Source organism: Salmo salar, chromosome ssa16, assembly GCF_905237065.1.
Source record: "Salmo salar chromosome ssa16, Ssal_v3.1, whole genome shotgun sequence".
In the NCBI taxonomy this organism is placed as follows: domain Eukaryota; kingdom Metazoa; phylum Chordata; class Actinopteri; order Salmoniformes; family Salmonidae; genus Salmo; species Salmo salar.
In genome coordinates, this window is record NC_059457.1 from 47,153,274 (window position 1) to 47,170,470 (window position 17,197).

At 44.3% G+C, this 17,197-nt stretch overlaps 1 protein-coding gene across 1 annotated transcript in view; it reads left to right on the forward strand.

Annotated features, from left to right (window-relative positions):
• The window catches only part of LOC106574031 (fatty-acid amide hydrolase 1), a 31,154-nt gene extending 27,618 nt beyond the window's left edge, over positions 1–3,536 (forward strand). The window contains exons 13-15 of the mRNA XM_014149543.2: positions 1,589–1,697; positions 2,252–2,397; positions 2,841–3,536. Of these exons, the coding sequence (XP_014005018.1) occupies positions 1,589–1,697; positions 2,252–2,397; positions 2,841–2,963 (378 nt within the window). The 3' untranslated portion in view covers positions 2,964–3,536. The remainder of the gene's footprint in view (positions 1–1,588; positions 1,698–2,251; positions 2,398–2,840) is intronic.
• Positions 3,537–17,197: the final 13,661 nt, after the last annotated feature.

Here is a 17,197-nt window from a genome sequence, read left to right on the forward strand (position 1 = left end):
GTGTTCGATTACAGGCTCAAAATGGCCAGAAACAAAGACCTTTCTTCTGAAACTCGTCAGTCTATTCTTTTTCTGGGAAATTAAGGCTATTCCAAGTGAGAGATTGCCAAGAAACTGAAGATCTCGTACAACGCTGTGTACTACTCCCTTCACAGAACAGTGCAAACTGGCTCTAACCAGAATAGAAAGAGTGGAAGGCCCCGGTGCACAACTGAGCAAGAGGACAATTACATTAGCGTGTCTAGTTTGAGAAACAGATGCATCACAAGTGCTCAACTGGCAGCTTCATTAAATAGCACCCGCAAAGCACCAGTCTCAACGTCAACAGTGAAGAGGCGACTCCGAGATGATGGCCTTCTAGGCAGAGTTGCAAAGAAAATGCCATATCTCAGACTGGCCAATAAAAAGAAAAGATGGGCAAAAGAACACAGACACTGGACAGAGGAACTCTGCCTAGAAGGCCAGCATCCCGGAGTTGCCTCTTCACTGTTGACGTTGACTGGTGTTTTGCTGGTACTATTTGATGAAGCTGCCAGTTGAGGACTTGTGAGGCGCCTGTTTCTCAAACTAGGCACTCTAATGTACTTTGTGCACAAATTTGTTTACATCCCTATTAGTGAGGATTTCTCTTTTGCCAAGATAATCCATCCACCTGACAGGTGTGACATATCAAGAAGCTGATTAAACCGCAGGATCATTACACAGGTGCACCTTGTGCTGGGGACAATAAAAGTCCACCAGAGTTGTTGCCAGATAATGTTAATTTCTGTACCATAAGCTGCTTCCAATGTTTAAGAGAATTTAGCAGTATTTCCAACCTGCCTCACAACTGCAGACCACGTGTATGGCGTCGTGTGGGCGAGTGGTTTGCTGACATGAACAGAGTGCTCCATGGTGGCAGTGGGGTTATGGTATGGGCAGGCATAAGCTACAGACGATGAACACAATTGCATTTTATCAATGGCAATTTGAATGCTTAGTGATACCGTGACGAAGTCCTGAGGCCCCTTGTCGTGCCATTCATTCGCCGCCATCCCCTCATGTTTCAGCATGATAATGCATGGCACCATGTCGCAAGGATCTGTACACAATTCCTGGAAGCTGAAAATGTCCCAGTTCTTCCATGGCCTGCATACTCACCAGACATGTCACCCGTTGAGCGTGTTTGGGATGCTCTGGATCGATGTGTACTACAGCGTGTTCCAATATCCAGCATCTTCGCACAGCCATTGCAGAGGAGTTGGACAACATTCCACAGGCCATAATCAACAGCCTGATCAACTCTATGTGAAGGAGATGTGTCGTGCTGCATGAGGCAAATGGTGGTTTTCTGATCCACGCCCCTACCTTTTTATTAAGGTATCTGAGACCAACAGATGCATATCTGTATTCCCAGTCGTGTGAAATCCATATATTAGGGCCTAATGAATTTATTTCAATTGACTGATTTCCTCATGAACTGTAACTCAGTAAAATATATGCAATTGTTGCGTTTTATATTTTTGTTCTGTATAACACATCTAGCTTTGGTGAGAAGGCTGTGAGCATCAATGTTCTGAGGGAAATGTGGCTCTATCTGTTCTCTAAGGACTACATGCACGAGGTGATTGCAGAGTGGAGGAGGTGTGAGCTGGATGTGCTGCTGTGTCCCATGATTGGTCCAGCCTACATCCATAACTACCCTGCCCAGCTTACCAGTATGTACCCATCTCTCCTCTCTCTGTGGCCAGCTCACCAGTATGTACCCATCTCTCCTCTCTCTGTGGCAAGCTTACCAGTATGTACCCATCTCTCCTCTCTCTGTGGCAAGCTTACCAGTATGTACCCATCTCTCCTCTCTCTGTGGCAAGCTTACCAGTATGTACCCATCTCTCCTCTCTCTGTGGCAAGCTTACCAGTATGTACCCATCTCTCCTCTCTCTGTGGCCAGCTCACCAGTATGTACCCATCTCTCCTCTCTCTGTGGCCAGCTCACCAGTATGTACCCATTTCTCCTCTCTCTGTGGCAAATTAACACCTTATGAAATGGGGTTTTGGTTTGTCTTTTATAGCATAGGAAGTTAACTGTTTTTGCTTAGAGTTGATTTTGTGTTGTCCAAGGCCACTTGTACAATTTACTTAGGAGTCACTCAAAGATTTTCTTAACCTTTGGGGGTTTGAGACTTTTCTTTTGACTTAATCATGCCATGTTTTCCAATGCGTAACAAGATGGTGTGATTAAGTTGTTTCTCCTCTCCATCTCTCTTTCCAGGTACAATCACCTACACCTTTATCTACAATCTCCTTAACTTCCCTGCTGGGGTGGTTCCTGTCTCCACGGTTACAGCAGAGGATGAGGAAGAACTCAGGCACTACAAGGGAAACTATGGGGACATCTGGGACAAGCTCTACAAAAAGGTAGTTGGAGTCAAACTCTTCCTCCTAAAATATTTACAGTACATTTAGCCCTTTCCAAACATATTTACATCTTGACTTGAAGTGGCCATTCTACCCATTGCAGATGGCACAACCTGTATCCTAAGCACATGATACAAGACAATAATGTATGTCTTCATGTAGCTACTGACCTGTGAATCTTAGGCTGCAGTTCCACATGTAACCAGTAGATGGAGGTCCTGGTTGTTGTGTTGCAGAGATCAGATCACTGGGCCCATGTTCAAAAAGCGTCTCAGAGAACAAGTGCTGATATAGGATCAGTTTTGCCTTTTAGATTACTAGGGATGGACTGTGGGCAACTTCCTAGATCAGCACTCCTACTCTGATGTAATGATTTGAGTACAGGCCCTGATCTGCACATCATTGGTTGGGACTAACGTTTTTGGGATGCTGTGTGTCTACAGGCAGTCACTGGTGGAGAGGGGCTTCCTGTGGCTGTCCAGTGTGTGGCCCTGCCCTGGCAGGATGAGCTCTGTCTGCGATTCATGAGAGAGGTTGAGATGCTGGTCAGAGAGGATAAGAAATGAGAGGTCGACAGAGAGGGAGAGAATGGTAACGGGGACATGTTTGATCAAGCAGTTAAAACATTTATGTACATAAATGTTACTGGTTTTTAGAAGTAGTAAAAATTCACTATAACATTGTTCTTGTGATGCGAGGTAATCCTAAATGTCTAAGAAAGCAGATTGGAGTGAAGACTGATCCAAGTGCACTGAGAAACACTAAGGCTTGTTCTTGGCTGCTATCAGCGCACCAGACCTTTAAATAGGAATTCATCAGTAATTTAACTACATGGGAAGAAATATTTTCTTACACGCTCAAGGAAATTGAAAAATTGTTTTACCTCAGTAGATTAACCCCCCCCCAACATATGCATTTATCATTATATAGGAAAATGAGTTTGACTTCTACCTATGACTCTACTAATAGCTACTTTATTGAGGAAAAATGTCCTTTCTATGCCTGTGATATGTGGTTTCCCACCTAGCTATCTTAAGATGATTGCACTAACTGTAAGTCGCTCTGGATAAGTGTCTGCTAAATGACTAAAATGTAATTGTCTGTTTTTTGTATCTCAAATTAAACAATTATTTAATATAGCCCTCTATGTGATGCCGTTCGTGTGTGCATGCTTTAGGAATGAGCACATTTATCATGTTGAGGTCAAGTGTCTTCCAAACGTGACACATAAAAGCATTACATTGCAGTGCATGTCTGGGTTATAATATTGTCGTTTATGTACATCTCAATAATGCTGTAATTTTTATACGATCAAAGACGACGCTTACATTTTTTTTTGCATCAAACAGAATTATTCAAATCATGTGTTGACTGTCATTTTTTTCATTCAATACCATCAATGGTTGACCATCTTGTTCAGTAGTGGGATGTGAGACTGAACCCAGGATATTAGTAACAATCTCTGCCACTCTCCTCCCCAGTCAATCACGAACATTCCTATCCTCTAATATCTCAGCCTATGTAGCATGAACAGGCGCAGCAATATTAAGGGGAGAAATTGTGCTCCCTCAGTTATTTAAGATATGCGGTACTAGCTTGCGACTCGCTAACATCAGACACTCTATAGAAAATGAAGATGCAGTCTGGCTCCGTTACTCACAGGCCATCATATAGGACATTTCTAATGATGAAGTGGCGTATACAGTATGTCTCTTCCTATCTTTCCCCATCTGTATTTGTGCAAGCACATATCTTCTGCTGTCCTCTCCCCTTTACGCTGTAGTGTTGCCCCTTTTTTACCATAGCTCTCCTACTTCTACCTTTCCATCTCTCCCTCCCCGTTTCCACCTTTGCTTCCCCCTCTACCACAGCTATCTGTACTCTTCCCCCTTCCCCTCTGTCCTATATCACCTCTTCTTATTCTTATCTCATTTTACCAATTGCCATCTTTGCCCTCCTTGTCTCTCCTCTCTTCATCTTTGCCCTCCTTGTCTCTCCTCTCTTCATCTTTGCCCTCCTCTCTCCATCTTGGTGGCACCCATCTCTCACGTCACCCCGCTCCTCCGCTCTCTCCACTGGCTTCCTGTTGAAGCTCGCATCCGCTACAAGACCATGGTGCTTGCCTACGGAGCTGTGAGGGGAACGGCACCTCCGTACCTTCAGGCTCTGATCAGGCCCTACACCCAAACAAGGGCACTGCGTTCATCCACCTCTGGCCTGCTCGCCTCCCTACCTCTGAGGAAGCACAGTTCCCGCTCAGCCCAGTCAAAACTGTTCGCTGCTCTGGCACCCCAATGGTGGAACAAGCTCCCTCACGACGCCAGGACAGCGGAGTCAATCACCACCTTCCGGAGACACCTGAAACCCCACCTCTTTAAGGAATACCTAGGATAGGATAAAGTAATCCTTCTAACCCCCCCCCCTTAAAAGATTTAGATGCACTATTGTAAAGTGGTTGTTCCACTGGATATCATAAGGTGAATCCACCAATTTGTAAGTTGCTCTGGATAAGAGCGTCTGCTAAATGACTTAAATGTAAATGTACTGCTTTGCCTCAATAACAGGATGTATCTTTAGTGCAGGGATAGATGGGGGGACCTAATGACAGCGGTTCCATGGGCAGAGCCAGAGCGCCACGGCTGCCGCTTATTGTGAGTTAGCCCCAAGTATTGTAAATATTCGTTTTTACACACATGTACATGTTTTAAACTCCTAGGATGGGGGCCCATTGGGACAGTGTATTTTTGTTTTCGACCACAACAAACTCCTATTCTCTTTACTATGTGGAATAATATGATCGACTGACGTCGACACATTAGACAAGCTAGGAGAGAGTAGATTGAGAGTATTCAGAACTTGACATTGTTCGCAAATACCTACAGTGACACACTCACTCCATCTCTCTCTCATAACATTCAAATTGTTCTACTTAAATGCTTGATTTCAAACTGTAATTAGGATATTATTGTTTTAATAATGTTAGCTGATTGTAGTTAATGACTTGTGTGTTTTTAATATAGCTCCTGTAGTGGCTCCCTACTATCATGCTCACAGAGGTAGAAGTACCTGCTACCACACATTCTGCTAATAACAACGTGGTACTGATGATCAACCTATGGTCTGGGCATGGTTGGACTAAAACCTTTACGGCATTTACTCAGACAACGTACCTCAGGATTCAGTCTCTCTCAGCAGGTCTGAGACTAAGGCTGTCCTGATATGGACACTGTACTACTGGGGAGTTTTCTAACAAGAGTTAGAGAAAAGTTAAGAGCTCAACATTCAACGGTGGCTTTACCTGGCTCCAGACCAAGAAAACACCACATATCAGACCGTCTAGCAGGGTCCTCATGTCATGGCTCAGTGGTTAGAGGTCCAAACACCGCAACATATCAGACCGTCTAGCAGGGTCCTCATGTCATGGCTCAGTGGTTAGAGGTCCAAACACCACAACATATCAGACCGTCTAGCAGGGTCCTCATGTCATGGCTCAGTGGTTAGAGGTCCAAACACCACAACATATCAGACCGTCTAGCAGGGTCCTCATGTCATGGCTCAGTGGTTAGAGGTCCAAACACCACAACATATCAGACCGTCTAGCAGGGTCCTCATGTCATGGCTCAGTGGTTAGAGGTCCAAACACCACAACATATCAGACCGTCTAGCAGGGTCCTCATGTCATGGCTCAGTGGTTAGAGGTCCAAACACCACAACATATCAGACCGTCTAGCAGGGTCCTCATGTCATGGCTCAGTGGTTAGAGGTCCAAACACCACAACATATCAGACCGTCTAGCAGGGTCCTCATGTCATGGCTCAGTGGTTAGAGGTCCAAACACCACAACATATCAGACCGTCTAGCAGGGTCCTCATGTCATGGCTCAGTGGTTAGAGGTCCAAACACCACAACATATCAGACCGTCTAGCAGGGTCCTCATGTCATGGCTCAGTGGTTAGAGGTCCAAAGACCTCATTTACAGAAACCTCAGGCTATGAGATTAGGTACTTCAAAAGCCATACCAACCCATTCACATCCCGCTTGGGTGCAAACAAAAAAAACACTATCGCCCCAACTAAACTAATATGATTCTGTCTTGATATGCCATTTCAGGGACGAAGGAGCCCTGTGGTCGTTCTAGTGCCGTAGACTCGCAGGTCATGTCTGTTGCAACATGACTCCTGGCTCCTACATGTTCAAAGTGCTGAGTTCTGCCTCTGAGACCTGAAAGCCACTTCCAACGGGACATCAGAGTGCTGAGTTCTGCCTCTGAGACCTGAAAGCCACTTCCAACGGGACATCAGAGTGAGATTGGCAGCTTTTAGGACTTTGGTCCGTTTCAACCACCATTACTCTCTAATCAGAAGAGGGAGCATGTGGAGGGAGGAGGAGAGAACTGGGGGAGATTACCAGACAGCTGACACAGGTGTACATGGAGTAGAACAAGTGGCATAAGGGAGCTTTTTTCAATGCACTGTGCTTCTTCCTGCTTAGGGGCTGGGATATCTTGAAAGTATATGCCCGAAAATCTCTGTGACGGGATTAGCCGAGAGTTCTGAATGATTTCCTAAGATTCTGTGACTCAACAATTCCGTGATCCAGGTTCTAGCGGTTTTAAGAGCCACTATTTCAACGTTGAAAAGCTTCCCCTCTGGACAAGGGACACTTATTTTTTTAAAGTTTGTTCCGCTTCCCTTTTTCTGCTGCTTTCAGGCATTCATCAACCCCCCCTCTCGTCCTCCCCTCCCTCTCTTCTCACTACCTCATCACTTCCACCTCTTGCACAATCTGCTAGGTTTGAGAGTTTTTCCTTTCTTCCCTCTGGCGGCATGCTTGGCATGCAGCCCTTATAGCCAAATTGGTTTACATTAGGGAGATAAATGCTCTGCAAATGCGCTTAAACGCATACAGTCAAAAATGCAGACAGTGTGTGTCAGGATTAGCACCCAAGTCAGGGGGAGAAAGAAGAGCATCTCGGCCGTACAAAGCTGAGGAGCCGCTAGTGAAGCCTGCAGATACAGGCCGGCTCATCCACTTTTCAGAGCAGGATTTAGCTTTTGCATGCTAGTCTGTAATTCCGGGAATTATAGAACTTGTCGGCCAACAATCAAACTCCTTACGCCGTATTGTGAAAGTATTGTTTCAAACGGGTGAGCAGACCTGGGAGTTACTATGCGCCGCTAGTGGAGGGAGTCTTGGTGGTTCTTCCGTAGGAGAAGTTGGCCCAGTAGCAGGTCTAGGATCAGTTGGTATTGGTGATGCTCTATTGCAGTGGTTTTCAACCGATGTGCCGTGGCGCCTTGAGGAACTCTCAGGTGTGCAGCAAACAAAAATGATATTGATTTATAAACGTGACCTGTGGAATTTTGACTTGGGAACACCAGTGCCGCTCATATAATACATTGAATGGCACAGCTACATCTGTATCGTTGTTTCAAGTCTGGTGCGCTCAGGCTGTTACATTTGTATAGTTTGAGGGGCGCGCATCACAAGCAATCACTTGAATCATTATACTTCGCCTGTGAGAATTGTTAGAACAGACAAGGCAACTAGGCAATTCTTATTAGACAGCTGTACCAAAGCCTATGTCATAAAACAAACGGAGCATGGCTTTGTGTGTATGTATTTTTTTTGTTAACTTTTATTTAACTAGGCAAGTCAGATAAGAACAAATTATTATTTACAATGACAGCCTACCAGAAGACAAAAGCTCTCCTGCGGGGATGGGGGCTGGGATTAAAAATAAAACATACAATTTAAAATATAGGACAAAACACACATCAACACTACATAAAGAGAGACCTAAGAAAACAACAGCATGGCAGCAACACATGAAAACACAGCATGGTAGCAACATGACATGTTGGCAGCACAAAAAATGGTATAAAGATTATTGGGCACAAAGGGCAAGAAGGTAGAGACAACAATACATTACACGAAGCAACCACAACTGTCACTGAGTGTCCTTGATTGAGTCTTTGAATGGTTGCACCTTTACAATGCCAAAAACCTCTTGTCTGTAGCCCAAAACCATTCAAAACGAAGTACCTATTTTAACAGAGCTAAAAAAATATATATTTCTAGCTCGGCAGGACAGAGTTTGGGAATCCCTGCTCTATAGCACAGGTGTCAAACTCATTCCATGGAAGGCTGAGTTTCTGTGGGTTTTCACTCCTCCCTTTGTACTCATTGATGAATTAAGGTCACTGATTAGTAAGGAACTCCCCACACCTGGTTGTCAAGGTCTCAGTAAGGAACTCCCCACACCTGGTTGTCTAGGTCTCAGTAAGGAACTCCCCTCACCTGGTTGTCAAGGTCTCAGTAAGGAACTCCCCTCACCTGGTTGTCAAGGTCTCAGTAAGGAACTCCCCACACCTGGTTGTCAAGGTCTCAGTAAGGAACTCCCCTCACCTGGTTGTCTAGGTCTTAGTAAGGAACTCCCCTCACCTGGTTGTCTAGATCTTAGTAAGGAACTCCCCTCACTTGGTTGTCTAGGTCTCAGTAAGGAACTCCTCTCACCTGGTTGTCTAGATCTTAGTAAGGAACTCCCCTCACCTGGTTGCCTAGGTCTTAGTAAGGAACTCCTCTCACCTGGTTGTCTAGATCTTAGTAAGGAACTCCCCTCACCTGGTTGCCTAGGTCTTAGTAACGAACTCCCCTCACCTGGTTGTCTAGGTCTTAATTGAACACATTGAAAGGACGTAACTAAAACCAGCAGACGTACAGCCCTCCAGAAATTGAGTTAGACCCCTGCTTTAAAGGGAAAATAGTAGCAGGTCTAGGAAAGTAGTAGCAGCCCATACCCTGACCTTAACCAGGCCTAACCTTAATAACCCTTTGACGTTCTTCTGTCCTTGAAGTCATGGTTTTAAGTCAAGGCTTGTGAGGTTAAGTTGTGAGGAGAGGTTGTAGACTTTTTTTGGGGTGACCTTGCTTAATGGAAAGATTCACCCTTTTTGAATGTCATCGTTTTTGTGCATCGCTGAGCGATGTTCTATCGATTCCTGTGGTCATTTCCTGTTTTCATATTTATCTCAGCTATTGCTGTTCAAGCAGGCAGAAATACATCCGGTATGTCGAGTTTTACATCATATAACGTTCAAAATCTGAATCTTTTCTTTAATAAATTAAGTCAGGAAACAAATGAATGGAGTTTGAGTGAGTTGTGCTGAGAGTCAGCATCCGATCCTCCTCAGTAACTAAGATGTTCTAATTCTAAGGACCTGTGCTGAATGCAAACAAGTGGTCATGTGTGGGATTGTGTCTTTATAACAAAAGTGGTTGTATATTCAGATAGTTCTCCTTGTTTAACACTAATGCTATGTAGAGAGAAGTTCACTGGCAAAGAGCCCCAGACATATGGACCCGGTCCTTGCGGGGGGAGAGTGGGTGGTGCTGAATGGAGCATCGCTAACCTTTGACCCCTGTCATGGTGACTTTTCTCATTCTCAGCGGAGAAGTCGGTGAAGTAATCCTGCAGTCAGGGCTGTGAATGCATTCATATGCATATGAAGACAGGTAGTCTAACGCTTAGAGAGTTGGACCAATATCGGAAAGGACGCTGGTTCGAATTCCCGAGCCGACAACCTGAAATAAAAAATGTCAATGTGCCCTTCCGCAAGGCACTTAATCCTAATTTGCTCCAGGGGAACAGTGCTACTATGGCAGACCCTGTAGAAGAACACATTTCACTGCACCTATTCGGTGTTTGTGACAATACATCTTTTTTTTTTTATATAGTCTGTTCATTGTTTGTTATGAGCTATTCTTTTTCCTCTAGTCATATGCAGAAACACATCCCATCAAGTAAACTCTGAGTAAATTCAACACAAACCATCTAGTTGAGTACAGATATAGGATCATAATTTGAGCTCGTTTGCTACAGCAGGAAAATAATCCTGCAGCAACAGGAAATGTGGTTTATAATTTAATGGACATTTTTGTAGGGGTTAATGCATTCATAAGGGAAAATCAAGTCTGAAATATCAGTGGAAAATACGAACTTCAGAAACCTTTTTTAAACTTCAAGTACCCTACACGTTGAAAAGGATTGCAGGAAAGTTCTCCTGCAACAGGGTGATCAAATTCAGATCTTACATCTGTATACTTAACCCATCTAATTGGTCACTACTTACTTTCCCGAGTGGACCAAACATCAGTGGATTATTCAGACCGCTATAGAGCTCAGACAACTACATGTATGAAACAATTCATCATTCAACAACAAATGTATTACATGCATGATTGATACAGTTGGATACAAGGGAATGTTCTACTAGAAGTCAACGTTCACAGGACACTGTTCTTCACCATACACCTGCTGCTGTTCCTCCTTATGGGGACACTGCCATGCCTGCCTCCTCCCTGTCCGATAGCATCAGTATAACAACCCTCCCTTATGAACAGCCAATGGATTGGGTCTGTGTTTTTGTGCGTGCATGCATGTGTAATGCGGCATCGGGGAAACTCTGAAAATACTGCTTGTAAACTGGGCCCAATGTGTTGTGACTTCACAGGCCTTGAACTCGTTGAATGCTGATGGCAAACAAGCTGCATCAACCATGAACTGAAAGTACACGTGTCATGCTCGTAAACAATTTATAGTGTTAAAAATTCATAATTGATTGTTTTTATAAATAATATTTGGTTGCATTTAACTGCCAAAAATGCTTTTAATATGTCATGTCAGAGTTTAGCATGTGGGAGAAGTCAACGCTCAGAGATGATGGATACGTTTCCCAATAGAATGTACCCGTTTGAGGGGTGTTCAAGTGGATTTTTCCTAGTCGCTTGCTGATATTTACCAATTTACGAGACGTTATGAATGCAGCATAACTTCCCAGACTCCAGTCATTCACCCAGCACTCCCTCCTCCCCCCACCCCTCCCTCCAAATCCATGCCCCCTAGACCTCCCAACACAATACCCCCCTGATCCCTGCACAGTCCCAGCACAACCCAAATAATAGCGCACCATTCATTTAATCATTGTTTTTTTCACCCTCTTTCACTCCCTTTCTGGGCTCACTAAAGGTTTTAGCCGGGCAGAGAAGGAGGGCTGTCACCCAGGGAACCTTAGCCCATTGATGAAGTGACAGGCGCTGCCAGAATATGATCCTAATCCTGTTTCCAGCATTCTCTTAGACCGCTGGCATCGCAATTCCTCCACACATTCTCTGAGCTGTCAATGAGGAAAATCCCTCCTAATAGCACATTACCCAGATACACATCAAAGAGCTCATGGAAACCTTCCTTCAGCGGCTTAGCAGTGTCGTACACACACACACACACACACACACACACACACACACACACACACACACACACACACACACACACACACACACACACAGCATTCACATTAACCAGTCCACACACAAACTCACGATATACAAATGTGTGTCCATGCACAAACCCCACTGATTAATGTAACATGACCACATAATCACACAGGCTTGAACAGCACAATATTTCTCTGGCAGGATTTTTAATATCAACAAATGATTTATAATGACCGAGGAAGTTTTTTTTCTTTTCTTTTTATCGTTTTTATGTACTCTGCAACTTGATATCCTTCCGTTACATAAGTGGGACAGAGAGATTTCTGATTTGATGGGTTGAGGGAGTGAGAGGGTGGACCATGGTAAACAGGTGTCTAAACTTTGCTGACTCTAGGAACCCTTTCAGTTCTATTTCATCTTATTCTATTCTTACTTAATCCATCGATATCCCAACCCAAGGTAATCCTTCTTATGGCAAAGCATTCTGTTTCGGTGCAGCCAAACCTTGACTGACAGGGCCAAGAAGGGAAGTGGAGGAGGGGGATTGGGGACTCTTTAGAGCCTGACACTGTGCTTCAGTCATTTCCTTTAGGATTAGTTACTCTGCATTCGGTGGACAAGTGGCATGGGCTGTGTGTGTGTGTTCTGTTTGAGATGAGGGTCCTGAAACCGGGACTTCAGCACTGTGCATGTTTGCGCCAAATAATTGGGTGTTGGGTGTAACATGGAAAGTTCATTGTGTATTGTGTTAACAGTGATCATGTATTTGGGAGGGATGCGTAGTTACACTGAACAAAAATATAAATGCAAAATTCAACAATTTCAAAGATGTAACTGAGTTACAGTTCATATAAGGAAATCAATCAATTGAAATAAATTCATTAGGCCCTAATCTATGGATTTCACATGTCTGGGAATACAGATATGCATCTGTTTGGTCACAGATACTTTAAAAAAAGGTAGGGGCACGGATCAGAAAACCAGTCAGTATCTGGTGTGACCACCATTTGCCTCATGCAGCGTGACATCTCTTTCACATAGTTGATCAGGCTGTTGATTGTGACCTGTAAAATATGTTGTCCCACTCCTCTTCAATGGCTGTGTGAAGTTGCTGGATATTGGCGGGAACTGGAATACGCTGTTGTACACGTCGGTCCAGAACATCCCAAACATTCTTAATACGTGACATGTCTGGTGAGAACTGGGACATTTTCAGCTTCCAGGAATTGTGTACAGATCCTTGCAACATGAGGCCGTGCATCATTCTGAAACATGGGGTGACGTAAATGTAATGGCGCCGGTTGAATGGCACGACAATGAGCCTCAGGATCTCGTCACGGTATCTCTGTGCATTCAAATTGCCATCGATAAAATACAATTGTGTTTGTTGTCCGTAGCTTACCCTGACTGGGAATACAGGTTGTGTGTATGGCGTTGTGTGGGCAAGCGGTTTGCTGATTTCAACGTTGTGAACAGAGTGCCCCATGGTGGCGGTGGGGTTATGGTATGGACAGGCCATAACCCCGCCGCCACCATGGGGCACTCTGTTCACAACGTTGACATCAGCTAACAGCTTGCCCACACAACGCCATACACACTATCTGCCCAGTACAGTTGAAACCGGGATTTATCCATGCAGAGTACACTTCTCCAGCGTACCAGTAGGCCATCAAAGGTGAGCGTTTGCCCACAGAAGTCAGTTACAACGCCAAACTGCAGTCAGACCGCAGTGAGGACGACGAACACACAGATGCGCTTCCTTGAGACTGATTCTGATAGTTTGTGCAGAAATTCATCAGCGGTCTGAGTGGCTGGTCTCAGATGATTCCACAGGTGTAGAAGCTGGATGTGGAGGTCCTTGGTTGGCGTGGTTGCACGTGGTCTGCGGTTGTGAGGCTGGTTGGACGTACTGCCAAATTGGAGGGGGCTTATGGTAGAGAAATTAACATTCAATTCTCTGGCAACTGCTCTGGTGGACATTCCTGCAGTCAGCATGCCAATTGCACACTCCCTCAACTTGAGACATCTGTGGCATTGTGTTGTGACAAAACTGCACATTTTAGGGTGGCCTTTTATTGTCCCCAGCACAAGGTGCACCTGTAATGATAATGCTGTTTAATCAGCTTCTTGATATGCCACACCTGTCAGGTGGATGGATTATCTTGGCAATGGAGAAATGTTCACTAACAGGGATGTGAACTAATTTGTGCGCACATTGAGAGAATTTAGCTTTTTGTGTGTATGGAACATTTCTGCAATTATTTTATTTTGGCTCAGAAAACCACCTTTACATTTTGTTACATTCCCGAGCAAGACCACAATGTCGCTCAAACAGAAGGGGGAACTAACAGTCACTGACCAACAACCAAAACAAAACGAGTGGGGTTTTAGGAGGGGCTCTGAAAGACACATGGGGGGGTGTGCACTGAAAGTTGACTAGCAACAACACCTGGAACCTAGAAGACAACCACCATGAACGCCCATTAAATGAAATCTGCCCAAGAAGAGGCAAACGAAAGAAAAACCCACACCAAACTTAAAGACAGGAAGCAAACCAAAAAGGTAGAGCAAAACAGGATTGTTTGTTTATAACTCAAAATAGAGAGCGCCAACTAAAAGTGTTAATCCTCCGCATCTATCCAGACAACTGGTACACTGGGCCAGCCACTCTTAAATAGCACCTGGGACAGCACACCTCTCCACTAACGGTATGGCAGCCAGCACAGGTGAAACACCTCCCCACTAACGGTATGGCAGCCAGCACAGGTGAAACACCTCCCCACTAACGGTATGGCAGCCAGCACAGGTGAAACACCTCCCCACTAACGGTATGGCAGCCAGCACAGGTGAAACACCTCCCCACTAACGATATGGCAGCCAGCACAGGTGTAACACCTCCCCACTAACGGTATGGCAGCCAGCACAGGTGAAACACCTCCCCACTAACGGTATGGCAGCCAGCACAGGTGTAACACATACTGACTAACGAGGTGACACCGATCGGCGTGCCCTACGTGCTAATGATCTATAGGTGCTAAAGTCCAACCTCCAAAACATAAATGGAAAAACCAAATCCTTTAACAATGTTGCATTTATATTTTTGCTCAGTGTCATTTGTATTGTATTAATTTCATACTGAATGGTCTCTCCTATCCTAAAGTTGTAACTTTTAGGAAGTTTTTGTGTGTGTGTGTGTGTGTGTGTGTGTGTGTGTGTGTGTGTGTGTGTGTGTGTGTGTGTGTGTGTGTGTGTGTGTGTGTGTGTGTGTGTGTGTGTGTGTGTGTGTGTGTGTGTGTGTGTGTGTGTGTGTTCCTACATGTGTGTGCACTCTTGTGCAGATACAGTAGTTTTAAAGCTGTCTTCCCCGTACAATACAAGAGTTCAAACCAGCTTTGTCGTCTGTAGCCTGTGATGTGTTCACAAAATTGTTTGGTTAAAACCATTCATAAATTGTCATTTGCATAATTTTAATAAACCTCTAAAATAATAATCTCATTAACTAATCAGTCTTCATACATGTAGGTTTATTCCCTTGCATTTTAACAGATAAATGACTCACATTTAAGTAAACAATTGAGAAATACACGTCTGGGATCTACAATGATAAAATACATATACTGTAGCTGTGGTCTGGGTGCCAGTCCGTTTCTGCTTTAGTCAACAACACCATCTTTTTCTTGCTGTCTTTTTAAGGATGTACCAACGCTCTTGAACGCAGAAACAGCCTGGCACCCAGGCGAACATAACATAGGTTGAACAGTTTCATATTTGAACGTCGCTCTGTTCGCCCTGTAGGATTCCATAGACTATAATCTGTACCGAGCAGGTATTGGCTCATTCTACTGTGGGTCCTTTGCATTAAGCCACAATGGAACAATTCAAAAATAGGTTGAATGTTTCTTCTAAGTCCTCCGACACAAAAGGAGACACCGACTTATACTCCCTAACCAAGCAGATGGGATGGAAACAAACATGGAGGGGTATTTACAGTACAATGTGGAATAAATTCTTGCAGGTGGGATGTAGCAAAGATCTATTATATTGACTAGATAGTCTAGTGACTGCTCTAACAATGGAAATACATATCCTCGAGGGTTGGAAGGCAGACGGGAGGAGGCAAGATCAGTTTAGACCATTTTTGCCAATGAGAGGGCAGATACGCATGTGAACAACAGGCACATCCTATATCTTTTTTTTCTCCAAAATGCCACGTGCGTCCACTTATATCAGTGCATTCATAACAACCTATCCACTATGAAACTTCTATTCAATCAAATAAGCCTCCTGTAGCAAATTAGCAATTACATTTTTTGTTGACCAAATTCAACACTCATTGACCTCCATACAAAAATGACTCCCTAGTTTTGTTTTCGTGGACAGATTTTGGGCGGAGTGAACCATCTTGCTTTGCCTCTTCCTCTCTGGATGTAGCTCTAAAACAGGAAGTACTGTCCATCTGCCAGGTGCAGGGCATTGTGGGATTTGTAGGCTATTGAACTGGCCAGTCTGTCCTGTTGTAAATGTTTGAATGGGAGTTTTCATCTGAGGCTGGAATCTTGATTCAATCTTTGTACCATTTCTATCTTTGTGCCATTGTAATCCCTGTCTCAGGATGCATGCAAAGCTCATCTTTAATATTATGGTCACCCTCACCACCTCTAGTGTTGAGATCATCAGATATACTGTAGACGATCATAATGCATTTGCCCCATATGAGATGACGGCTTTGTGATTTAGGAGTGTAGCATTTGAAGTCTCTGATCCAACTGGTTTGGTATGAAGTATACTGAACAAAAATATAAACCCAACATGCATCAATTTCAACAATTTTACCCAGTTACAGGTCATATAAGGAAATCAGTCAATTGAAATCAATTCATTGGGCCCTAATCTATGAATTTCACATGACTGGGCATGGGCGCAGCCATGGGTGGGCCTGGGAGGGCAATTGCCCAACCACTTGGGAGTCAGGCCCACCCACTGGGGAGCCAGGCCTAACCAATCAGAATTACTTTTTCACCACAAAAGAGCTTTAATTACAGACAGAAATACTCCTCAATTTCATCCGCTGTCCAGGTGGCTGGTCTCAGACGATCCTGCAGGTGAAGAAGCTGGATGTGGAGGTCCTGGGTTGGCGTGGTTACACGTAGTCTGCGGTTGTGAGGCCGGTTGGACGTACTGCCAAATTCTCTAAAACAATGTTGGGAGGCGGCTTATGGTAGAGAAATTAACATTCAATTCTATGACAACAGCTCTAGTGGACATTTTTGCAGTCAGCATGCCAATTGCACACTCCCTCAACTTGAGACATCTGTGGCATTGTGTTGTGTGACAAAACTGCACATTTTAGAGTGGCCTTTTATTGTCCAGCGCACAAGATGCACCTATGTAATGATCCTGCGGTTTAATCAGCTTCTTGATATGCCACACCTATCAGGTGGATGGATTATCTTGGCAAAGGAGAAATGCTCATTAACAGGGATGCAAACAAATTTGAGCACAACATTTGAGAGAAATTAGCTTT